Source organism: Falco cherrug, chromosome 6, assembly GCF_023634085.1.
Source record: "Falco cherrug isolate bFalChe1 chromosome 6, bFalChe1.pri, whole genome shotgun sequence".
Taxonomy (NCBI): Eukaryota; Metazoa; Chordata; class Aves; order Falconiformes; family Falconidae; genus Falco; species Falco cherrug.
Window position 1 is genome coordinate 57096108 of NC_073702.1, and position 24994 is coordinate 57121101.

At 40.9% G+C, this 24994-nt stretch overlaps 1 protein-coding gene across 6 annotated transcripts in view; it reads left to right on the forward strand.

Moving 5' to 3' along the window:
- Positions 1–24994, forward strand: part of THEMIS (thymocyte selection associated) — an 84568-nt gene that overhangs the window by 17415 nt on the left and 42159 nt on the right. For all 6 annotated transcript variants that reach the window (XM_055714204.1, XM_055714208.1, XM_055714207.1 and 3 more), the window contains 2 exons: positions 7364–7822; positions 11219–12264. In XM_055714204.1, coding sequence (XP_055570179.1) covers positions 7364–7822; positions 11219–12264 — 1505 coding nt within the window. The remainder of the gene's footprint in view (positions 1–7363; positions 7823–11218; positions 12265–24994) is intronic.

Consider the following 24994-nt stretch of genomic DNA (forward strand, 5'->3'; position numbering starts at 1 on the left):
TGAATTCCACAGGAAAATACCTTCTACCATGCCTTCATTTTCCATCTCCAAAATACAGATTTCTCTCTGAAACAGTCCTATATATCTTTTTCTTTTCCCCAGAAGATCCTCAATTTACTTTCATGTTTTTCTTACTCACTGAATCAGAACCATTTGTATGACCACTTATTAAAAGACTTTTTTGGAATGCCATTTTCAAGTGCTAGTAGGGCCCAAATGTAGCGATCAAAGACATTTTAATTATCTATGGCTATCTAGAGATATTGAAGTACTGCTGTACTGTGAACTCTCAAGATACTTGGTATTTTTCTTGAAATCCAAGCTTCTTTGCTATTATTAAAATTTCTTCTACCTCTAAAATATTTACACATATAGGAAGTAATATTCTAAATCTTGATTGGCAGATGACTTAACATTTTAAGCCTAAAATATCCAACACAACTGAGTGATAAAAATAATCCTATATTTATTAATGTTGAATCTCCCGATTTTTAAAACACAATGACTTGTGATTTCGGGTGCTTGAATCTGGATTTGTTTGTATTCAAGTGATCAGTTTTACAACCTGGCACGTGAATGTTGTTGCCCTACTGAACACATTTTCAAATTCGGTCTAATTGCTACAATTTGTATGCATTCTTATGAACTTTCCCAACCACTGTTCTAGAAAACTAGGGTTTTTTCACTAGAAAAATAAACTCGGAGTTCATTTCACTGAAATTTATCATTATCATCCTCTATATGACATGTATTACTGCACATCAGCACTGAAAAGGGGCATAACAACACTTCTTATTAGCCCAACAGGGACCACTACTCTCGTTTCTCTCTTTTTATGTACTCTTACACATTCCAGAGCTTTTTTGTAAGATGTAAATGTCATTTCTCTAATTCAGTTCTTAGCAAAGAATGATTCTGCTTTACAAAAAGTCAAGATGTCCCTGTCTGCTTTTTCTCAACCTTCTTCCTTTTCACTTTATTACATACACATGCTAAGCTCTGAATGAAACATCATATTAGAGCATTGCTGGTTTGCCCCTGTCTCCAGAACAAAGCACAGAACCAAACCGCAGATGATCTTTTTCACACTGCCATTGACTTACTTCAATAAAAATATTCACAGGTCTCTAGGAGGCTGGCACTGTATTTACATTGCATGTACAGCACTCTCTTGTCAGCATTGATGCAAAGAAATCTGTTGCTTTGATGTTATTTTCCATTTTCTCTCTTGTGAGTTATCATTTGCATGTGATGGGCTCATGTATCCTTTCACCATGTGCATACTGGCATAAGTAAGTAACGCTTCTATTTAGGTTACTCTGGGGACAGCATCTCTGCAAGTGAAGAACTGGGCTCACTGGCTTTAAATGAGCCTTACCCTTTGTCTTTTTGAATGCATTTGCAGTCTACAGAATTCTTTTTTTTCCTGCTCTGGCAAATCACATCCTTGATAAAAGCCTAATCTGCCCTTTGCATTAGAGAAACCACTGCAACCGCAAGTTCACTGTATTATTTCATTTGATCCTCATTCTAATTTGTTCTTTTTCATGCCTCGGAGGGCCAGGCTGTTCTTTCTATGCTCATACACTGGGTAAAATGGCTACGTGTAACAGCCTTTTGAACCACAATTTTCACTAACAAGTTAGCAGACAGATAATTTGCACAACACCTGAACTGTGTGCCAGCACAGTTTTTCATGTTGCTCTGTTATATTCCTTCTTCTGCCAAAGTATTGCTGGACTGTCCCTGTTCTCAGGGGGTCCCTGGCAGCTGCTGCTGCTCATTCCTACATGGTCTGACAGACACATAGCTGAGCACAACTGTCCCTTTGAGATCTCAGCCTCTGCGAGCCACAAGACAAGACACTTGCCTGTGGCCATGCAGCACATACATGGAGGAATAGGGGTTAAGTGCTAGAAGGCTCATCAGGATAGGAGATGGAGAGAGGGCCTTTGGGGCAGGGTGGGGAAGAGGAGGATGCTGGAGCAGAGGAGGTAGCAGAGTGCATGGTACAGGTAAGGGAAAGAGAAGAGTAGCAATCTAGTCAGCTCCAAAGAAGTTGGGAACTGAGCTCTTCCCTGTCTTTTGCATTACTTTGGGGAACAGAAACTGCTAGTCAGGGACAGAAGGTTGTCATGGTTTAACCCCAGCTGGTAACTAAGTACCATGCAGCTGCTTGTTTACTCTCCCCAGCCCCCTCAGTGGGCTGGGGAGGAGAATCAGGGAAAAAGGTAAGACTCATGCATTAAGATAAGACCAATTTAATAATTGAAAAAATATAACAGTAATAATAACAAAAATAATTGTAATGAAAAGGGAAGAGAAAGAGATAGGAATAAAACCCAAGGGGAAAAGACCCAAGGGATGTACAATACAGTTTCTCACCACCTGCTGACCAATGCCCAGCCAGTCACCCAAGAAGCAATCAGCAGCTCCCAGCTGTCACAGCACTATCAAAACTACCCAGCTACAACAAGGCTTTTACCATCCCACACCAGGTTAACTTCAATAAGTAGCTCCCACACCTTGCCTCAGTGCAGCCACCAATACCCCATAAGGTTTCAAAAGTTCATCTACTGTCCATGCTGTTTCTTCATCCTCTTCAGGCCAGTCCACCCTGTTCTTGCCTCTGTTGCATCTGGATTCTTCTTCTCCAGGCTCCTCTTCCAGCCAGCCTCTCCTCATCCAGGCCTCCTTCTTCTCCCACAGCCTCTCCTTCGTCCAGGGTGTGGGCTCCCTCTGCTTCCCCCAGGCCTTTCTTCATCCAGTGCTCCTTTTTCATGCCCCTTAGAGCCATTTAACTACTTAGCAGGAACCAGCCACAGCTGCACCTTATCCACGTCAGCCAACCCACTGCCCCTGATGCCAGCCCACAGCTGTATATTATCACTGTTAATTAACCTGCCTTCAGTCCTCTACAATTCCTCTACACCTGGCAAACTCCCCCAGATTATATACTGAGCATGACATTCTGTGGTATGGAATATCCCTTTGGTAGTTGAGGTCAGCTGTCCTGGATCTGTTCCCTCCCTTCTCACTGGCAGAGCATGGGAAACTGAAAAGTCCTTGATCTAGAGTAAGTACTACTTAGCAACAACTAAAATGTCAGTGTGTTATCAATATTATTCTTGTACTAAATCCAAAACACAGCATTGTACCAGCTACTGAGAAGAAAATTAACTCTATCTCAGCTGTAAACCAGGACAAGATCTTTCTGCTGTTTTTCTTCCTTGAAGGCTACTTGCTGGTATACTAGGTGAGCCTAACTACCGGCTTTCTCAGTTTTCTGTGGGGAAAAGAGGAAAAAAATAATAATGAAAAGGATACTCCTTTCCTTCAGGACTCTTAAGACTAACAATGCACAGTTTATAAAGCTACAGGGAAGTATACTTTATCAGTCCATAACCGTTAAAAAAAGAGAGCTGAATATACTGTTCTGTAAAAAGGTGGTAAAAACATCTGTCAAAACATGCTTTCCTCAGCATTAAATGGGTGATCCTTGGGCTATATTTTTTCGCCCATAACGATTCAGAGTCCCAAATCCTCTCTCTCTAGCAATGTGTATGTCAATGCCTCAAACTTTTCTTGGAAATGATGGGCTGATTAGGCTTGGGGCTTACTGATTACCAAATTATGGCTAGGTAGACACTTCACCTAGAGATATACCCCTAGGTGCAGAGGGTTCATTGAGTGTGACAAGTATTATACATTCCTGTAATAATTATGTATGCATAGTTATTCTTGTCTCTATCTGAAATTTTCCCCAAAACTATTGGGCATCAGTGCCCTTTGGTTGTAGACCAGATTACACTTAGAAAGTGCATCTATGAGCCATAATGCCAGCTCTCAGTAAACCAGATGGACTTTTTTCCAGGTTTGCTATTGCCATCTGTCTTTCTCCCCAGTAGTCCATCAAGCTCTCTTAGAGAAGTCTGAGTGAATTTAAATCAGTCACTTTATGATTTATGAAAAAGTACAAAAATATTTGTGTTTGACCTCAAAATGTCCAAACTTTAGCATCTCAAACTTACCATACGTCTCCTACTCTAGATATTTCCTTGCTGTCTTAGGTTTGGAAAACATTTGGGTTTGTAACTTGATTCATATTGATTTTAGTAAGGTTCTGAATGGTTCCAGAAAATATTGTTTGGGGTTTGTGTTTTGGGTTTTCTTTTTTGGGTTCTTTTAAATATATATCATAGCAAGGAGACCATTTATGAGAAAATACCATGGCAGATTATGGCAGTTAAATAGGACCCACAGTGGTTTTCACCCATCATACCAAAACAACTTTTTATATATTCACCTATTTTCTGTATAGAAAGAAGCATATGGAACTTAACATACTCATAAGCATGCCCCTGCTTCGAGTATCATCAATACAGAAGCTAAGCACGCAAGGCCACATGGCTTTTTAGTTGGCTATGCAAGCATTCTGTTACCGAAATTAAGAAAACCAGCAGAATGGAAGGTGAAGACTTTTCTGCTCCCAACTCCGACAAAATCAGTCTGCCTGGGCCCATGGGGAAAATCAGTTGTCTCATTTTGTATGAGATCTTGTAATTATGCTTCCATGTAAAACCTGCTTTCCAACACAGGATGCTCATCAGTTTGTTGCCGCAATAACTGGCTTTCAGATAGCTCCATAGTCCCAGCAAAATTAGTAGAGCCTGAGTCTACTGTCAAACTCATAGAAGAGAAGAATATTTATCATAGCTGTACATTGCCATTTTGTTGTATTTTCAACTAAGAAGGCTTTTTTGACATAGTTTATGAAGGCTTTTTAATGCAATTCTGGATGTTTTCTAGGGGCAGTACATGTGCTCCTGTGTCACAGATGGGTAAACATAGTTATTGCCCTTGGGATACATCATATGTAGTTTGAATACATTTTTTAATGAAGAATATTCCTATTTGCTTTTTCCCAGCACTGCCAGAAGACGATGCCCATCTTGTGCTTGCAAAGCATGACACCAGAACGCTGTTTGGGGGATGCTGTCTTTTCCGCAATTTCAGTTTGTCGTTGCTGCCTTGTCACTGTGATGTTTTCTAAATGCTGGTGAACCAGTTTGTCTTGATCTGCACTGACAGCTCCAGTGGTGATTAGGACTGCGGTAGCTAACTTCCTTAATAATTGTGTTAGAAAGGGCTGTGAGGAACATTGTAAATACTAGTAAATAAGAGGTGCGTTGAAATTGTACTTTGTACTTGAGCAGCTACATTCATGGATGTGGCTTCCTTGCAGACAAGAAAAAAAGCCTGGAGACTTTCCCACAGTGCTGCAGTGAGGACATAATACATAGAGGATGTATTTGCAAAAAGGTACTAATTTCACAGAGGAAAAGCTAGCTGTCATATGCACAACTGTGAAGGAACAGACTGCAGAAAGCAGTTACATAGGCACAACTAGTGACTATTTCTGCAGTAGATCAAATAGACTATTACTGTTTAGGCTGCTGACAAGCCCTCAGAGCTGTTAGTTCCCACAGTTACTAGTGGCATTACAGGATACCTAGAACCAAACATGCATAATCTGGTGATAAATTCAGTAAAAAGCTACTCAACAGACAGAATCTTAATAATATCTCCTGTAACAAGAAGGGTGTTAAAGCTGTGAAGTTAAAGCAGCAGGTTGTGTTACAGTGAAGCCAGAACCACAGTAATCTGTGGCCAAAAAAAATATGGCTTTGTGGAGAGGGGAATGCTTTGATATATACTTTTTAAAGGATACAATCTTAAGGAACCCCTGCTTCCATGCAGGCCCCTCCGTTGTGTTGATTGTGGTCAGTGGTGAAAGTTAGTAAGGGAAAAGGTATAGGAGAAAATAAGCAATTTGGAGGTTATTTTTAATGGAAGCAATCCCCCACTCTAATTTGTTAAACAATCCCACAGTCAGGGGAGGCCTAGAGAAGGGAGTGAGTGTCTTTTCAGCATCCAGCAGGAACTGTGTTCTGGCAGAATCCCACCTTCCTGAGAGCCGGGTATCTGCTGGGTCTTCCTTACAGTCTGGTTCCCACAAGAAGAGAGCCATAGCCAGTGTGGGCTCGGTTCCCACACTGAATCACTGGGGGAAGTTGAATGGGACACATAAACCCCTGCAGACATGGCAGGAACCACTCATGGGAAGCGGAGCTGCCATGAAAGAGTTTCTAGTGCTGCCAAGCAGCACTCCTTGCGTGTCTATCCCGTGCCTTCTCCATAACTGGCAAGGTGGGAGTATTCCTTTACCACAGAGACACAGTGCCCTTTGTGTGGGCCAGGGGAGGCAGGAGTGTGGGACAGCAGGGACGTAGGATTTCTGCTAGTTGGCTTCAGGGGAAGGAAGGCAAAAAGGCATTGTATCTCCCAGGGAGCTTGGCTTCTTTGCCACTGTAGCTACTGATTAATTTGTGGCTAGCAAACCTGGCCTAAAAATAACCTCTACATTCAGTTACGTTCACTGGGAAGCAAGCCTTAGTCAATGCCTATCCCAGGAAACTGCGCGTAATTCCTTGAGGCAGCATTCACACTGCTGTGCCTTGGGAAGAAGACAGCTGAATCACACAGTTCAGCTAAACCCTACTGTTTAGTCCTCTAAACCATCCACTTCATCTTCTGCTATGAAAACACTTACGCAAACGTAGAAATGTACACGTTTTTCTTGTGATGTGAACTCCTAATGAGACAGCTCCAAGGGGCATGATTAACATGAAATAATCATGTCCCTAGGGGATAGGGAAGCTCAGATGCAGCTTCTGCCTTGTAGAACTTGACCACCTTAATTGCCTTGCGATGGCCAGAGTGCTACAACACCCAAACTTTGAATTACTCCATCTGGTGGTCTGGACTATCAGATATGCTAAAAACTACTTCTTTTGCTCATTCTTATCTGTAGGTGCTACTTTTTCTTTTGTGGTGTATATTTAAATATACTTGGTCTAGGAATCCCCAGTCTTGTGTGTGGAAGATATATAGCACTGATGTTTAGGCAGAAACATCCTGCATTTCACTGATAACAGTAGTCTTGCTCTTCTTCATACCATGTCTGCAATTATTTCTTAAGGGTTGTTTTCCTGAGAGGAACAGGTAAGAATTTAAGATGATTTTTCTTTTTTGTGTGGTAAAGAAAAATGTTAACGTGGACATAAAAATGTTGGATGTCAGAAATTAGATGCAGAGTAGAAAGGGCTAATTCCAGCCACCTATACATTGTATCACATAGTTGATTTTATCTTCGTAGAGTCACATTTCTAGCAACCAAACTATCAGCTATGAATTGTTTGATGTGCTTTGCTCCCCATTTTTATTGCATTCACAGTCTAAAAATTTGTCATGGCTTGCTTTGTATGTTTCCCTTTTTATAATGCAAGTTTTCTATTCTTAGGTCTTTATAAAGTTGTGGCAGATAAAACTCCATATGTCAGCATTGAAGAAATTACAACAAAAGTCTTTATTGGGCCAACAAGATTTGGCCATCCGTGTTTCTACAGCCCTGAGGATATAAAACTGACAAACCTCACTATCAAACACGGTGAGCAGATCACCTTCAACTCAGTGGAAGAGGTCAATGGAACGATGTCTGTGAACTGTGGCATAGTCAGAAATAACCAGTCTCATTCATTTACTTTGCCCCTTTCACAAGAAGGAAAATTCTATGAGTGTGAAGATGACCAGATATACACCCTAAAAGAGATTGCAGAATGGAAAATCCCTAAGTCCAGAGACCGGATTGTCAAACTTTCCAATACTTTACACATATGGGACTCCTCTAATCCACTTCCTGAGAATTTTGATGGCTGCTTGATTCTCACACCTGTCTATGAAGTGCAGGCAGTAATGAAATGTAAGTAGGAATCAAAGTCAATGTTCTGTTAAACTCAGTATAACAAAGTCCCCTTAAAGACACAAAACTTGCTTAAAATAGTCAGGAAAGATTCGGTTTGGTCAAGGATTCCTGATCTGTATTTGCCACTGATGCTAGTTTCAAGATGAAGAAAAAGAAAAATAATATTCCCTTTTTTATTCCTTTATCATCTGTTAATTCATATAGTTACCTTGCATTTCTTTCTGTTGCCATTTTATTAACCACTACATTTAAGTCATTATTGCAAATAAAATATATTGCATAGTGAAAAAGTGCAGCTTAGGAATTCTGTTCAGTTCTCAGATTCTGTTTCTCAGACTTTGGCCACAGAAAAGCCACTTGATCATTTATGGTTATGGCTAGGAGGTAGAAAAAGCATATAGATATACATGTTGTAACACACTCAACTACTGTTTATTTTTCAGGAGAAAGCAAACTCATATTTTTTTTACTCTATTGCAGAAAAAAATAGCAATAGAATATAAACAGAAAAGACTCATGGATAATTTCTGAAACTCCTAGGTTTGAGGAAACAGGAAGATATTAGAAAACCAATATATTTAAAAGGTGTAATTTGTGTTATCAGTTTTGATTAATATGTAAATAAATTATTTTTTCCATGTCACATTAACACTGTTCTGGTTGTTCCACCAAAACATTGAACCTGCTGGATACTGTTCTTAACAATGTCTATAACTATGTCTTACTTTAAACCTGGTTGTGAAATTAGTCATGGGAATAAAATTAGAAGGTGTGCAAGAGTAAAGATACACAGTGGAAGGCTCCTGAGTTATGGTGGCTTGAATAGCCGAGCTGCAGTAATAACCCGTGTGTGCATGTGTAGCATAACCCTCTCTGAACTGAGATATCTACCTAAGCAAAAAAACTTAAGCTAAAATGTTTGACCTTGCTTGAGGACAGCCTAGGCAGTAGCTGGAAATGTGATGCAATTCTACTTGTGATGCAACCATCCTGTTAAAAGTTTGCAGGATAGGAGCTTAACTCTTGGGAAGGTTTTGTTGTCTGTTACATTTACTAGAAGCAAACCAATGAGCTCCATAGAAGTGAAATCCTAACAGAAATATGCCATTCATGGGGATATCAAGCAAGAAATCTTTTCACAGTCGAGCTTTCTCTGATGATTGTTGTAAGTAAATGGATAAAAGAGAAAGAAGTAAAAGTGGATAAAGACTGTTAGCACAATACACTATAGCTGTTAAATGCTTATCATGAGACATTCAGCTGTGCTTGCTATGCAATTTAATGTATGAGTTCGGAAAGTATACCTTGCAAGATAAAATACTTTGTTTTCTACAACACTAGCTACATTCAGGAATCTAGCCCATCTCCTGAAGCTGGGTTCACTTAGGTGTGTATTCCTATGCCTACTTAGATATCTGTGTAGAATCAATAAGAATTCAATGTTTCTAAAAAGCTTTCTGAAGGTTCAGAAATGTTTGGTATTCACTTGTCTTCCAGATATTCCAGTAAAAGTTGCATTTGTTGATTTCATTTTCTGTTTCACAGTGCGTTCAACATTTAAGCAGCATTAAATATGTCCTAAATAATTATTTAATGCAAACTTGAAAAGTAGGCTTCATGGTACATCATTAACTATTTTCTTGTGGACCATGAAAAACAGATTTTCACCATTTTTAGAAGACCTATAAATAGACACAAGCAAAAATATAAGAAATACTATCCATGATTCAATAAAAAAGATTCCTGATAAGAGGGATAGCAAACTACATTTTCACAGGCTGTGTGCAGGAAGCCTCTATACTTCTCATTCTTAATAATGCACAAATTATGTGTGTGAAACTCCCTCAAACACCCATAGAAAACTTTCATTTTCACTAGTTATTCCTCCTTTATTGGCTTCCCTTGTGTACTAAAGATGCTTGTCACCTGAAGGTGTCCAATAGGATAAAAGCAGAGCTGGAATAAACAGATCCTGAATCACTTATAAAAATCTGTCATAAAATACAACTGATACTGACTTTTAAGCGTAAAATATTGGTATGTCCTGCTACAAAGAAGTGTGAATCCAGGATATACTATCCTTGTGCGCGGGTCTATGCAGAATAAGTCTAACTGAAGAGAGTCCTTAAATATTATTTGCTTGTTAAATCTTACTGCCCTGGTCAGTGATCTGTGATGTCACTGATTTGGAGCCAGATTCTTAAACAAGTCTTAATTGCATAGTCAGATTTGTGCTTGGAAGTTTTACATACAAAATTTTGCAGGTTTGGTTGTGATAAAAAAGTTGTTGCTCCCTGTCAGACTGTTAAATGCAATGGCATGGTTCTGATAGTGAATAAAACCAGGTGCCACAGAAAAAGATGTAAGACTTCCACAGAGGGCCATCATAGCAGAAATTTCTTCATTCATTAACAATAAGCTTATGCTTTGTTATACAAAGGTTTTGCCTTTTTTTCTAAAGTGATATTATTTCCTCTTTCTTATGAGGAAAGGCTGAGAGAGCAGGGCCTGTTTAGCCTGGAGAATAAAAGGCTCAGGGGGACCTTATCAATGCATACCAGTATCTTAAGGACAAGTATATCAAGAGGACGGGGCTGGGCTCTTTTCAGTGGTGCCCAGTGACAGGACAAGGGGCAACGGGCACAAACTGCAGCACATGAAGTTCCACCTGAACAGGAGGAAAAACTTCTTTACTTTGAGGGTGACAGAGAGTCTGTGGAGCCTCCTCTGGAGATATTCAAAACCCACCTGGACATAACTCTATTCAACCTGCTGCAGGTGAATCTGCTTTTGCAGGAGGTTGGACTAGATGATCTCCAGAGGTGCCTTCCAACCCTGACTGATCTGTGACTCTGTGACATTAATAATTATAAATGTTTTCATTATTAGATATCAGAATAACTTATTTCTCCCAGACTGGCCACAGCAACAACATCTGTTAACAACCGGTTCAAAAGCTATTTATTTGTTAAAAATGTTCCCCCCCCCCATTTCTTTGGAGAAACCATAAATTACTGTGAAATAAAGGAACAGAACTACATCTTGTACTCAAGTAAAAGTTGATACAATAAACAGCTGATTAAACTTGGAGGTGCTGTGAGAAAGATAGTGAACTTGATATTTTACCCTCTCCTCTTTTTTTAAATTTTATTCACTTGCACACATTATTCTTATCTTGTTTCTCCTTTCCTTTGTGAGGTCTCCTGCATATCTGATAGCCATATATCTCAAGTTAAAAATTATATTTTGATTGGCCCTATTAATTGTGCTGGTTTACATATGAACGTGCATGCCCCAGGGAAGGTATTTTTAGTATCTGGCCAACAGGCCATGTGTATTTTATTCCAACGTCAGTTTGAAAATAAAAATTCATGTATTTCTTTTTCTTTTCAGTTCGAAAGGACATAGTTCATATCCTCTCAGATCTAGATATTGAGGTCAAGGATATAACAGACTGTTATGATATTAGCTCTTTCCTTCAGCCACTGTCTTTGGAAGATGTATTTGAGAGAACAAGCAAGGAATTTCCTATGACTGCTGAAATAATGGACGGGCCTTCAGGAAGCCAAAAACCTTGTAACTTACTGCATACAGGGAAAGAGATCGTCATCTACAAAAAGTACCAGGCAACAAGAGTCCTAGCCTCTGAGATCAGAAGCAATTCCCCGAAAAGACATTTTTTAATCCCTATGAGCTACAAAGGAAAGTTTAAGAGAAGACCTCGGGAGTTTCCAACAGCCTATGACTTAGAGATAGCAAAAAGTGAAAAGGAACAGCTTCATGTTGTAGCAACTAAAGCCTTTGATTCCCCTCATAAAGAGCTTTATTCTGTTTCTGTTGGAGATCAATTTTTAGTCCAGCAATGCCAGACTAGTGAAGTTCTGTATGAAGGAAGAAAGAAACTCATAGATGTTTTAGCTTGTGAACAAATACTGAGTGATACATACAAGAAAGTGCTCCTCCCTATGTACATGGAAGGTGGCTTTGTGGAAGTGATTCATGACAAGAAACGGTACCAGCTTTCTGAGATTTGCAAAGAATTTCGTCTGCCTTTTAATGTCAAAGTGTCCGTGAGGGACCTTTCTGTTGAGGAAGACATCTTGGCTGCCGTGCCGGGTCTGCAGTTAGAAGAAGAAATCACAGACTCTTATCTGCTGATCAGTAGTGCCAGCAGTCCAGTGGAAAGCTGGGAGATTCCTGTATATCGTTTAAACATGTCAGTCCATTTGCTCAGCAAAGATGTCCAGACAGTCGTCCCACCTGTGACTAAGACAACAGTGGAAGAAATCAGCGACGAGCAATACTATATGGTGCGAAGATATGAAAACCAAACCCTTCATCCACCACCCAGGCCTCCCAAAAAGCCAACAACACTTGCACCAAAACCTGTTTTTGCAGTGCCTAGGCAAGGTGTGTCTGATGTACTACAGGCTCCAAAGGTAAGGTATCACACCTTGTCTTCAAATGTCTTACAAGCATAGGTCATGTTCTGTGGGTTTACAGTCTCCATTTCACTGGCGTATCCCTATGGCATGTACACAGATGGCTCTCAGTTCTCTTTAATAGGCAAATTAGCCATTATAGACAACAATGGCTAAAATCTCCAGTGTGTGTTAATTGATCCATGAAAAACAACGGAACCATGCCAACTCACAGCAGAAAGCTTGGCCGTATAGTTTTGTGTGGATAATCCTTTACTGCACCAACGCAAAAGTGAAGGGGAGAGACTTGAAGTGGCCATGTTCAAATCTTTATTAAGAGAAAGCATATGTTTTCATATTGTAAAGATAATATTGCTCAGCTGGAAACAGTAGAATTAAATTCACAGAAAGTCAGGTTGTATAGATATTTTTGACTATATGGTTTTGCACTTACCCAAGTGGCAAACAGATCGGAAGCAAAAAGGGCAGCTGTTTTAGAATAGCACTTGATGTGAAGAAAGAAGTGCCCCTTCTAGGACAATTTTCTTTGTGGTTAACCTAACACAATGCATTTGTTCATAAATTTTTGTGTTGGATCTGGCTGAGATGGAGTTGATTTTCTTCACAGCAACCTGTAAGATATTGTGTTTTGGATTTGTGGCTAAACCAGCTTTGATAACAGAGTAGTGTTTTGGCTGTTGCACAGCAGCTTACTCACAGTGTCAGGGCCTCCTCTTTTTCCCAGGCTGCCCCACTCCTAGCCAGTAGGCTAGGGGTGGAAAAGGGGTTGGGAAGGGACATAGATGGGACAGTTGACCCCAGCAGAACAAAAGGATATTCCATGATGTACCATGCCATGCTCAGCAATAAAAACTGAGGGGGTGGTTGGTATGGGAAGGTGGCCATAGCTCAGAGGCTGGCTGGACATCAGTCTGTTTGTGGGAGGTGGTGACTGACTGCCCTTGCATCACTGGGGCGGGGGGGGTCCCCTTTTTCCTTCATTTACTAAACTGCCTTTATCTCAACCCATGAGTTTTCTGGCTTTTGCTTTTACTATTTTCACTCTGAAGAGATCATCAACTTGATGTCAAGGGGGAGTGAGCAAACACCTGGATGGGTGCTTAGCTGCTGACTGGGGTCAACCCACCACAATTTTCTTGCATACATTGAAAGAATCAAAGAAAAGCATCTTGATGGACTTTAATGAGAGATCAGGAGATATTTAATTTGGGTTGCAGTTGCGGTCATGTGCAAATACAAATTCCCTACAGGGAAAGAAGGAAAAACATTGGAAATACTTTCAGGTCTCTGTACTGTGATTTTGCTGCACTTTAATTGCAATGTAAGTAATGGAATTATATTTTGGGGAGTTCAGGAAAAGTTATTTTTTTGTGTTGCTATCAAATTAAGTTCCAGTTGTAGCTACCCTGGAAGGGGAGCTTTTGTGAGTACCCCTCCTTGCCTGCTGTTCCTCCCCTGAGTGCCAATTCCAAGCCTACACGTGGGCCCGCAGCTCCACATAGTCTGGGAGATGGTTACAATAGACCATAGGAGGAGTGAATGGGTAAGGCAGGTCACTCAGATAAGGGTAATACAGCAAAAAGCTGCATAATTTTCTTGTGTCTTTACATGTACTGTGGAAACTTCTTTTCTGCTAATTTGTACAGTGAACTTTGCGGCAGCTTTTAAGCCATCCTGTTAGGCTAGGGAGGATATGCAATAAACTGGCTCCTGGAGCTAACAGGCAAGCTGTCAGCCTGGTACTGGCCTGGGGTACAGAACTGGGGAAGAATTCCCTAAAGTTGTGTTTCAGGTGAACCCATACCCTAGTCAGGAGGACTCAGACCTCCTGCAGTTACTGATAGCTGTGTGGAGAACAACAGGTAGATGCTCACTCTAGACTAGACATGCAAAAGATATTATTTTCCTGAAGTGAGGAGGGAACAATAAGGGCAGAAGAGGGATGATCTGAGGTTCCTTTGCACATCAATGAGCCAGAGCAACCTTAGACTGCAGCTGTCCAGACAAGAAGCACATTTAAGTAGCCTGTTCCAGAAGACTTTTTTTTGTCACATGCTTGTTATAAATAAGTAATAAACTGCTTAGTTACACAGATTTGTAAATCTCCTTCCTTGGAAAGGTGACACAAGTAGAGATCCCTTATTCATAAGATTAAACATCCTGAGCTGTAACATAACAGGTTTAAAGTTGCACAGAACGCATTATCTTTTCTAGCCCAAGCACCATGAATCCTCTGAGAGGATGTGGATGGTAGCAGATAGGCTTTGCCTTGGCCTCTTTGCCAGCAGTAGTGACAGGGAAGACTGCATTTTCTTCTACATGTATCAGGGATGTCTGAAGGGTTCAGAAAATTGGAAATTGTGCCAAAATGATAAATGGTCCTCTTTGCATATTTTGTGACTATGCATAGACTTATTTGCATAAATAACAGACGAATGTCCTAATGAGCTGAACTTAAGCCTGACAAGGTGGCAGCCTGGAATAAGCTTTAGTGCTGCATGAATGCCCATGCTCCTCCTGCAGGCAGCTCCCTGCCTGGTGCTTAGGGACTCTGGCTGCTTGCTGGAGGATGGTGAATGTCTTCCTTGCCCAATACTTGGGAAGCTCTGCTTGGCTTGGTGCTCCAGGATTAAATGCTGCTGCTGCTGCATGAGTCCACAGAGGGCTAAGATCTGGCTGGTTTATGCCAATACCTGAGGATGCTCTGCAAGGGTGGGTCACCTCTAGCTACAGCTTGTGCTTTGATCGCCTCTTTGCTCACAGCAAGGCTGTGAGGGCAGAGAGGCTCCAGCTGTCTCTGCCTGCTGTTCTCTGACCTTGGTAAAAGGGAACGCTAGGGCCAGGAGCAAGACTTATGTTCCACTGTGTACTTCTGGTCATGTTAGTCACTGAATTGTATGAGATTAGCAGCCAGCACGGACTGGAACCTCAGATGAGTGTAAGAATGGCCTCCGCTTGCATGCAAGGTGCAATGCTGCAGAGACATGGATATTTGCACAGTTCAGCAAAGTCCAGAGACAACAGATGAATTCTCAAATATAATATAGCTGCATGAACCAAGCACTCTGCCCAGTCTCTTCACAGGGCTAATTAAGTTGTCTTGGCTCCTGCTGACACAGCTTTCACTTCCACAGCCTGGGGATCTCTCCTCTTTCCTCCACAGTACACTGTAGACTTTCCCTCTCATCTGATCATTTTGTTTGGGTAAGAAACCTCCAGACCACATATGTTTGCAATTTTGTATTATTTACTAATTAAATAAACAAAGACAAACCCCAAGAAACTATATGCAAACTAAACAAATAAAACAAAATAGTATGTATCAAATGATGAAATTAATCTGCTATTTCAGATATCAGATATCTATCTAATATCAAGACCAGATGGCAGATATCTGTCTAATAACCAATACCACCTGTACCCACAGGCACCCTCAGCTGAGGACAGTAATGACAAAACAATTGTACCCTTTGTCTAATGGTAAAATGTAGGATAAAAGCAGTCATTCACAAGAAATCCACATTTTCCTCACTGGAATCATTGGAATAAAGTCCTCAGGGGGCTCTAACTGCCATGTTGAATTAAATAGCTTAAGCCATTCAGTTTCTGATTTGTGAGCTTAGCTAGAAAGTGAGAAAGACCTAATAAAACCCTAGAAGTTAATGCTACTGACTTGATAATGGAGCGCCTCACTCTCTTGCCAAATTGTTCCTGGAGAGAAGCTCGGGTGGGAGGAACCAGTCAGGACCTTCTTGAAATTAAAATTATTTTTAAAACAAGCCAGAAGTGCCTGTTCTTTCCACAGTTAGAACCACCATGGTGAATATAACAAACTAAGTTTCCACTTAGTAACTCCAGAGTAATGTTTCAGGTGGGACCCTGAACGAGAGAGGCATGAAATTTTTTTTCTAAAATTTCCTTAGGCTTTTTAACTGCTATCTACTGTTTCTTACCCTTCCAGGGGAATAAAGCAGCAAAAGTTTTCTAGCTTTATTTTTGCCTATCACTTCAAGCAGTAAATATCCTACAGATTTAAGGTAATATATGTCCCTCGATGGCTTTGCTTTAAATTGAAACAATCAAACAAGGGCTCGTGCCAAATATTGCTCAGTGCATGTTAATACTGGGGGGACCGTAATCAAGGCATGGAAGGCCACAGTTCAGTCCTGCTACTCCTAATACCCTGAGGGCACTAAGTGCACTGCTTAAGGAATGAAAAAAAGGCAGGTTTTGGCTCCTGATCAACAGGAAAACAGGTTAGCTCCCTCCAATGCTATTTTCAGTGGCCTGCTTAGGCACGTATCCAGCCTGAGCAACAGTAGAATCAGTAAAATACTCACCAGCTTCAAGTTAGGATTGCTGCTAAATATCTTTATGAATGTGGAACTAGGAAAGTCAGTCACAGACAGTAACCTGCTCGGCGCTGGCAAGAAAGCTGAGAGAATTCCAGCCAGGGAAACAGGAATTCAATAAAATGGCAAGTATCAGAGCATGATAGTTAATAGTCATTCTGTGCTAAGGTCTATTATCCTTCAAAAAGTCATTACAGTGTTACGATATCAGGAACTTTCTTGCTTTCTTGCTTTGTATTTCAAAATTAAAATGAAAGAAAAATTATCACTTCCATCTGGCTTTGCAATTCTACAAACTGAACTATCGAAATCTTCCATTAACATATTTATCGCATCTGTCTTCACAGCAAAATGAAGACTTATCTGGAATTAAATTGATAAGACATAAGCTGCATTTTTCAGCAAATGAGTTTTCCTGCAGCGCCTCCTTTCCTTCCTCCTATTTCTTTTCTGCTTCCAGAGCATTTTTCATGTTTTTAGGGCCTTCATAGGGTAGATTTAACACAACTATTTCTGCTGTGTAGCAAGAAACTAACCTTCCTAAATAAATACATATTAGAAAATGCATATAGGACAGCCAGGAAGAAATAGGTAAGAGCAAGACTTCAGGAATTAATAATCTTTGGCACTGGAAATGAGGGAGGAAAGTGTGGTTCATTAGCAGATGCAAAAATGTGCATATGCAAATGTAAGAAAAAGGGTTTCTCTCTGACAGGTGCAGCACTGTGGATGCTGAGGTTGCAGCTGTGTTTCTTCCTGTCTCTTTTTCTTTGTCCTCACTGAAGAGGTTTCCTCTCTCCCTGGAGTCTCACCTCCCACCCCCTCTGTCCCGCTCCTTCCTCACATCCCATGTACTCTTTCTCCCTGTTACTTCCCAATAGATTTGTAAGCCCCTAATAAACAGCATGGCAAGGCTGGAAGTGCAGCCCTTACAGATTAATGACCACCTCATGTTACCATTTTCTTGAAGTCTTTCAAAATCCCACCCCCACCACTGCCTCACCCAGGAGTCAGGCCCCCAAACCCTCCAAATTCTTGTGCTGCAGCTTCTTGCTCTCTGACCACCACATCCACACTGTGCCATAGGGTCCTTTTCATCCTAACACCTATCCTGTGCCACCTGTGCCTGATTTCCCCCAAACCCATGTGCCCTGGGTACCCCAACACTACGTTTGTCCTGTGCCCTTCAGCCTCCCCCAGCTTATATGACCTTGGTTCTCCAGTCTTCTCTATTGCTTTCCAACAGGCTTTTCTTTTCCTCTTCCTTGTTTCTTCCCAGCACATCTCCCCTGCTTGCTCTTCTCTCATGCAGTGAGATGAAGCCAAAGACACAGGCATCATCAGGTAGTAGCTGCAGGGACATCCCAAGTTGCACATCGATTTTCATCTCTTTCCCCAGCAGCACCTGTTCCAAACCTCAGCAGAGCATCAGTCTTCATCTGGGTTTTGGGGAGTAAAACTGGAGCAGGCTGTAGGTGCTGACAAGTGTCAAGCCATTTAATTCTCTTGTAGGCTGGACAGTCAGAGCTGAAGGACTTTGTATTGATGCTTTGTTGCAGAGATCCTTATAGTTATGTCCATAGCTGGGGGCCATATTCTGGCAACCTTTTATGCATCCAGATACTGTGCTGGGCTGAAGCCTGCATGTGTGCCATCCCACCTCATGTCCTGGGTTTTTCTGTGGCAGAAACTGAGCAGTGCTGGCTGAAGAAGCACTCTAACCTGGATGATGGGGGACCAGTACTGCTGGCTACCCTATGGACTCTGTATGAACCAAGTGGGAAAAGCAGGAAGCACTAAAGCCCCAGCTAATAAATGACTGGAGTTTTCCTGATATTCTCAGCATGGAGAGCAGGCATTAAGACCTCCTTCTCTCTTAAACGATATGACAAGCTTAAAATTTCCATAGAGAAGTCTGTATTAGGCACTTACTGTGGGTTGATGTTTCTCTCAAAACCATAATACAGTGAAGATAGCAATGTGCCTGCCAGAAGGACAGGCAGTAGATAATTGCCTGAAAAACCAGCAGGGCAATCTGAGGTGTAAGTCTCATTGCAGAAAGCCATTACTGTTACAGGAAATGCTGATATAGTACATGAAATTAAGGAAGGTACAGATGAACATTTGGATATGCTGACTGATGAAAATGCCAACTGGTTAAAAGCAAATTGCTTAATTTAGAGGTAAAAATGAATTACTCTGAGAGCAAAGAGAAAGGAAATATCAAAATAAAAAGGATGCCCAGAAGAAATAAAAAATTGGACTGTGTGAAAATATGGAACCCTTGATAAGAAGAAAGAAAACCCTGCACAGAGTGTGTGAGCCAAAACCCATTGATGTCAGTAAGAACAGAACTGGCTGGTACATTTTTTTCTCTCTTGCAGAAAGTACATATTATAACAAAACACATAACACAACAAAATAACATCATTATGTTTAATTATGAAGCAGGCTAAAAAAGTAAAAAAATAAATCAAAAATTCTAGGAAGCACTGCAGGAGAATAACGCCTCAAAAACATTATTTGGGGGAGGACCCGAAATGGCTTTTTATCAGCTGGGGTTCCAAGCAGCCTGACTTCCCATGAGACTATTCTCCAGGCTGCATTCTATCACTTGCCCTTCTCCTGATGGCAAGAAGGTTGTAAAATTAAGTTTGTGGATAGCTGATCAGTGAAGCGCTTCCTATTATGGCCTGTATTTTGGTCTGCTTGGAAGTTGTCAAAGAGTTTTCCAGTTTAAACTGGCCAGAGATAATCTAGACCACAATGGATTTCCAGCAGGAAGCACAGTCCCTGCAGTGCGATGCCCACCCGCAGCAGCAGCAGTGACCTGCCCGGCAGCTCCCAAGGCTCCCACAGAGCCAAATGCTGGAACTCCAGGCAGCTCCCGGGCTCTCTGACTCCATCCCTGCCCAAACACCTCCCTCCAGGGACCTTTCTGGGCTCTGGAGGCCAACTAGCATGAGGTGGCTGATGTCTCTGCTAGTAACCCTTTTGGTCTCCTTACTTGTGGACCTGCTTGCAAACTGTGTACGGGGAATGGGCCTTGAGGTGCTCCAACCCCCAGATCACGCCTAGGAGCTGTTTGGGAAAGCACTAGTTGGCACAGGCTGCAACTGAGCCCAGGGGTGTTTACAGGCGCTGTGTAATCAGCTAATGTTTCCACAGCCTCTGCTAAAAAAGAAAAAAGAAAAAAAAAAGAAGGATGCTCATCAGAGTCAGCAGTGTTGTATGTGGTCAATGTAAAAGAAAGCACTGACAATGCCCATTTATGTTATGCCTTCCCTCATGAAATTCAAACTTTTGCAGCAGTCAGCCAGGCATCCTGGAAGTGAAAGCATCCCAGAAGGCTGGGATTATGCTTTGAAATATATTGTTCCATGAAATGAAATAAGGAAGTTTCTGTCAGTGTGACAGCAGGGTCAAATCCCAAAGGACCTGAAGGCATGACTCACATTTTCCAGAGAGTCCTTGCAGTGAGGAATTGAGTGATTATGAAGAAACAGAGAGTATTGTGGAGGGGCTCATTAAATCCATTAAAATTTGTAAAGACAGCGTGAGCCCTGGGAATTCCCTCTCTGCTTTTTTAATGTATTAGTCCATAGCCATGACATGAGAAAGCATGTTGATAATGAAATGAATACTGAAGTTTATCAATTATTGTATGAGGGAGCTTTTAAAGGCTGAAAAATAATGTATATCGTTTCTATACTGAGAAAATTAATTGCCCTTCTTTATGGATATAGAGGTGTATAATTCACACTGAACTTTGTCAAGGTACTTCACAGCATTATGTTCTTGTTCTATCTCAGGACATGAAATCATTTTACCGATAAATATTTTAAATGGCAAGATGTGATGCTGTTGTTTAGGTTTTCCTACCATAGGGTTCTTTTTCTTTTTCTTTTTTCTTTCTCTTTCTCTTTTTTCAATAACAAGTAACAAGGGATTTGAGGAGACACTGGGTATTCAATTATATTGTGATTCCCATGGTGCCACTGAAAAATCAGAGCAATGATCCCAGGCTTGCAATGACTGTAGGCAGTCTTGTATCAATGGTCCACCTGAACTAGTGTGATGGAGTCTTAGTAGAGTATCACTTGATAGAGGTCACTGGAGAAAAAAAAGGAAAAAAAACCTCTTTTCTAGCTGGTGTCATGCCAACTCTGGCTGTAAACCGCTTACACTCCGCACTAATTTGGACTCTAGATTAGCTAGAGTTGAAATCTGATGAATAAAACTAGATAAAGCTATTCCCAAAGCATCGCTTTCTTTTAAACTTTAAATTTAAGTGTCTTAGAAAAAGTAAATAATATTTTATGTGTGAAATGAGGAAACCGTATCTGGAAGCTATTTTTACTGACCCATCTGTTTTGCATAAGTGGTATATGCATGCTCTGCAGTATTAATGAGGAAAAGAGTAGCTGAGTTTGCTTGTGAGTTGCTCTCATTTGAAGGTAGATGTGCCAAGCAGTTGAACAGTAGCTCTAAAAGAAAATTCTGACCGTGCAAGGAGTGGGGTTTGCTGGAGCTCAGTGGGTCTGGTTTACATTCCCACTTCTGTCACATGCTGCTTCAATGACGCCAGACAAATCACATAAATATCACTGTCTCCAGAAACATGAAGAAACTGCTGTGTGTGAAGACAGAGTGTGGATTTACAGCTCATTAGTTACTTTATATGGATGCTTAAATCTCAGGTAAATGCAAGATACATTGCCTCACTTTCAGTAAGGGTCAGAGCTACCTCACATTTACTCTGGTGCAATAATCACACAGACAGTTGCCATGGAGTAGTTAATGAGCTGTAAATCCATGCTCATTTACTTGGTGGCAACTTGTTCATGTAGCTGTCTCCTCTGTATGAAACGGGACACAACGCTTCATTTTCCTATCTTGGATATTTCTAGAGACAAGCATCATTTTTGCATGCACGCAGCATTTTGTGCACTGGCTACTGCAATAGGAACAAAGGTATCAACATACAAAAAAAATATCAACAATGAAATTCCTGGACACTAGTACATTTTAACCGTGTTTAAAAGTTTTCAGCTGAATGTTAATGTACAGAAGAGGTGCAAAAAGCAAGTGACTTGTCTAGGACAGCTGGATTCTGAAGTGTGGATATTTGAAAGAGGAAGAAACAAGAGAAAAGAACTTGTGCCTTTTAACATTGAAAGATGTTAACCTTGAGGCTCACTAATGCCTTTGTAAGCCTGGTCTTTTGTTAACCACTTCACAGTTTATTCTTATAGTAGACATCAGCCTTTGTGCTTGCCTTCTGCACCTGCTGTGGTATATCCAGTGTCTTAAGCCTTGCCTTCACCTGTTGGCTTACAGAAGGTAGCAGTTAGTTTCAAGACATAAAGGGTTATGGATGGAAACTCCGACGCTTCTCAGAATGACTCCATAAATTTACCCAGTCTGTGGAACTTAGACAGATGATAACATTAAGCTAAAAGGTGTATGTTAAAGGTTAGTTTGTGCAAGCATGCAAGGTGTCAGCAAGGGAAGAAAATAAGGAAAGAGACTACTACAGTATGGGTTATATATGTGGTTTTTTATATTGATAGATTATATTTGGGTAAAAAGTAAAAAGTAGTGGGACATAACTGATGATGTATAAAGGAATGCTGGACTAAAAGGCCATTTTTCGAAGTCAACCCTAGCATACAGCTTTTACAGCCAAATCATTTATACTGCTTGCGGTGATGGAGCAGCACCACCATTTGGATGGAAGAGTGGATTAAGGAGGTAGGCTAGGAAGGTAAAATTGAGAACTAGTGAAACAGAAAAATGGAATATCCAGTTATCTTCTATCAAACTGTGAAATGGGATGGGAAAGCAGAATTTATGTAAGATGGAGGGAATTGCATTTTTGTTATAGAAAGCCTTCTCTGAGGGGAACAATTTTTCTTTCTAAGTATGTTCTTTTTCCTTTGTGAATATCCTAATTCACAACTATCTTGCCCTCATTGTCTCTCACATAAAAATGAAAATTAGTGTACTGTAAAAAATATCTGCTCTGCTTGAACCACACAAAGTTATTTTAAATTGCATATGGCAGTGGTGGTGCATTCCCATGCAAGCCACAGTTTGTTAAGGACACAAAAGCCACAGGGCAAGTATAACTTAGACTCAATTTAAAATGCATACATACATGGTGGTTAATGTGAAATACCAGCTGTTTATCTGCTGCTTTGCACCTTGCTGAACACAGATGCACTGGAGAGGTTTGCCTCCTACTTGTACTCTATACGGTCAACATCTGATGATTTGGACACCCAGGCTGCTAGCCTTCTAACACCACTGATATTCCCTCACTGTTCTCATGGTTCAAGGTTCAATAGGAATGTGGATGCAAAAATATGGAAGCTAGAAGGAAAATAGAAACTAAATCCTTAAACAGCAGGGCTTAGATTTTGCATAAGGCTTTTTGTTAGTTTACAACTTCAGAAAACACAGAGATAAAATCCTCTCGTGAAATATTGAAGCCCTTGCTGCCCCATACAAATAGCTGAATGTGAGAGATCTCCCTCTACCCTCCAAAATGGGAAGCAAACCTTCTTATGAATGTTATGAGTTATTGAATAATAATATGGCAGTGGTCTGATGCTGCTATTGTTGAGCCTAAATGAAAAACCTTATTAATCATGGATTTGACAGCTCATTCAGTTATAATAATGTTTCCTGTCAATCCAAGCTCTCATTATAATTGGATCTTACTTAGACAGGAAGATGCTCCATTGACTGCTCGAATGGAGGAAAATACAGGTTTGAAAATGAAAATATCAGTCTGAATGCTGTTTCCAGGGAGCCTGCTTATGCATGTACAAGTTGGATAACACTTTAATCCTTGCTGTGTGTCACATTTGGACGTTGCTATAATAAGATTCTCTCATTGACTAGACACTAGCTCTAGAGTCATGACAGTGAAAGTGAAAGGAGGAAGAGTAAATGAAACTTCTCAGGGATGCTGGTATATCATCACTATGACCTAGTTGCAAAGAATTAACTGAAATAGATGGCTTGTCTACATAAAGAACTGTGCTAGGCTGTGAAATTACAGTTAATTTGGTTTTCTGCATGGCCTCTTTTGTGGTTACTCAGTATGCAGAAAGTATTAGATATTTCATGTGGCATTGAGAGAGGATTAAGTTGCTTCAAACCAAAGCAATTTAGTGTGCTGTAGGAGTGTTTACAAAGAGAGTTAGTGGCAAGGAGCTGTCAATTCTTACCCTAACTTACAGCACCCTATCTTTATAAACGAGGCCAGAGACAGGACAAGCAGCTGAGAAAGTTATAAAGGCAGATGAACATTCAGGCTGAGACTGAAAGCACTTGGAAAAGCATCTCAACCAAATGTCATTTAGAAAAGACTCTGGGCAAAATCTATAAACCGCATCTTGGAGGGGCAGATTCCATGGGTGTAAGAGGGAGGTGGTGCATTCCCATGCAAGCCATGGTTTGTTAAGGCCACAGAGCAAGTATAACTTAGACCAGAGGTCCTCAAACTGTTTAACCAGGGGGCCGGCGCGCGGATGCAGTGGCAGGCAGCCATCTGCGGCTGCTTGGTTTCCCGCCCCAACCCCCGGCGGGGGGGTCTGTAAGTACCGGGGGCCAGACTGAGGACCCTGGGGGGCCGTATCCGGCCCGCGGGCCATAGTTGGAGGACCCCTGACTTAGACTCAACTTAAAAAATAAAGATTTTACAGAAAAAACTTTTCAAGGCCAGCTGAAATTATAAGTCCCAGAAAGTGTTCTTGTTAACTGATAAACTAATGTCATTACAATAAATGGGAGCTTAAGTAGCTTTCTAATGAGTAGTATAATGCCAGCAAACATAGAGATACCAAACTATTTTCACTGTCTAGCAGGACAAGAAGCAAACAGTCTGGTAACATCAAGCATATGTACAGATCAGAAAATGGTTACGAACTAGGAAAGAAACTTGTTTATAGATATGAATAGTAAGCACTCTCTACAAGAAATCATAGAGGGACCTGAAAAGGTAATTTTTGATGCAGCTTCTTTTGAGGAAAACAGAAGTTGGAAAAAGTCACCAATCTGCTACAGCAGAAAATAGAGAGGCAAAGTAGCCGATGGGAAGCTGTTGCAGATGGTGTAATGAGTATGGCAAGTCCTTTTTCAGCTCTCATTTGGGCATGCATGTGTCTGACTAATTAACTGAGGAGAAGCAAATTTCTGTCAGCTTCAAGCAGCCCTCATCTCTCCTTCAAAACACACAGTTTAGGGTCACCAGTGTGCTAGGATATAAAAGCCATTTGAGTATTTGAAGTAATGGCAATGAAAGCTTTCTTATTATGTCCCAAGAGCTTTTTACTCATGACATGACATACAAGTGTAGTGGGGCT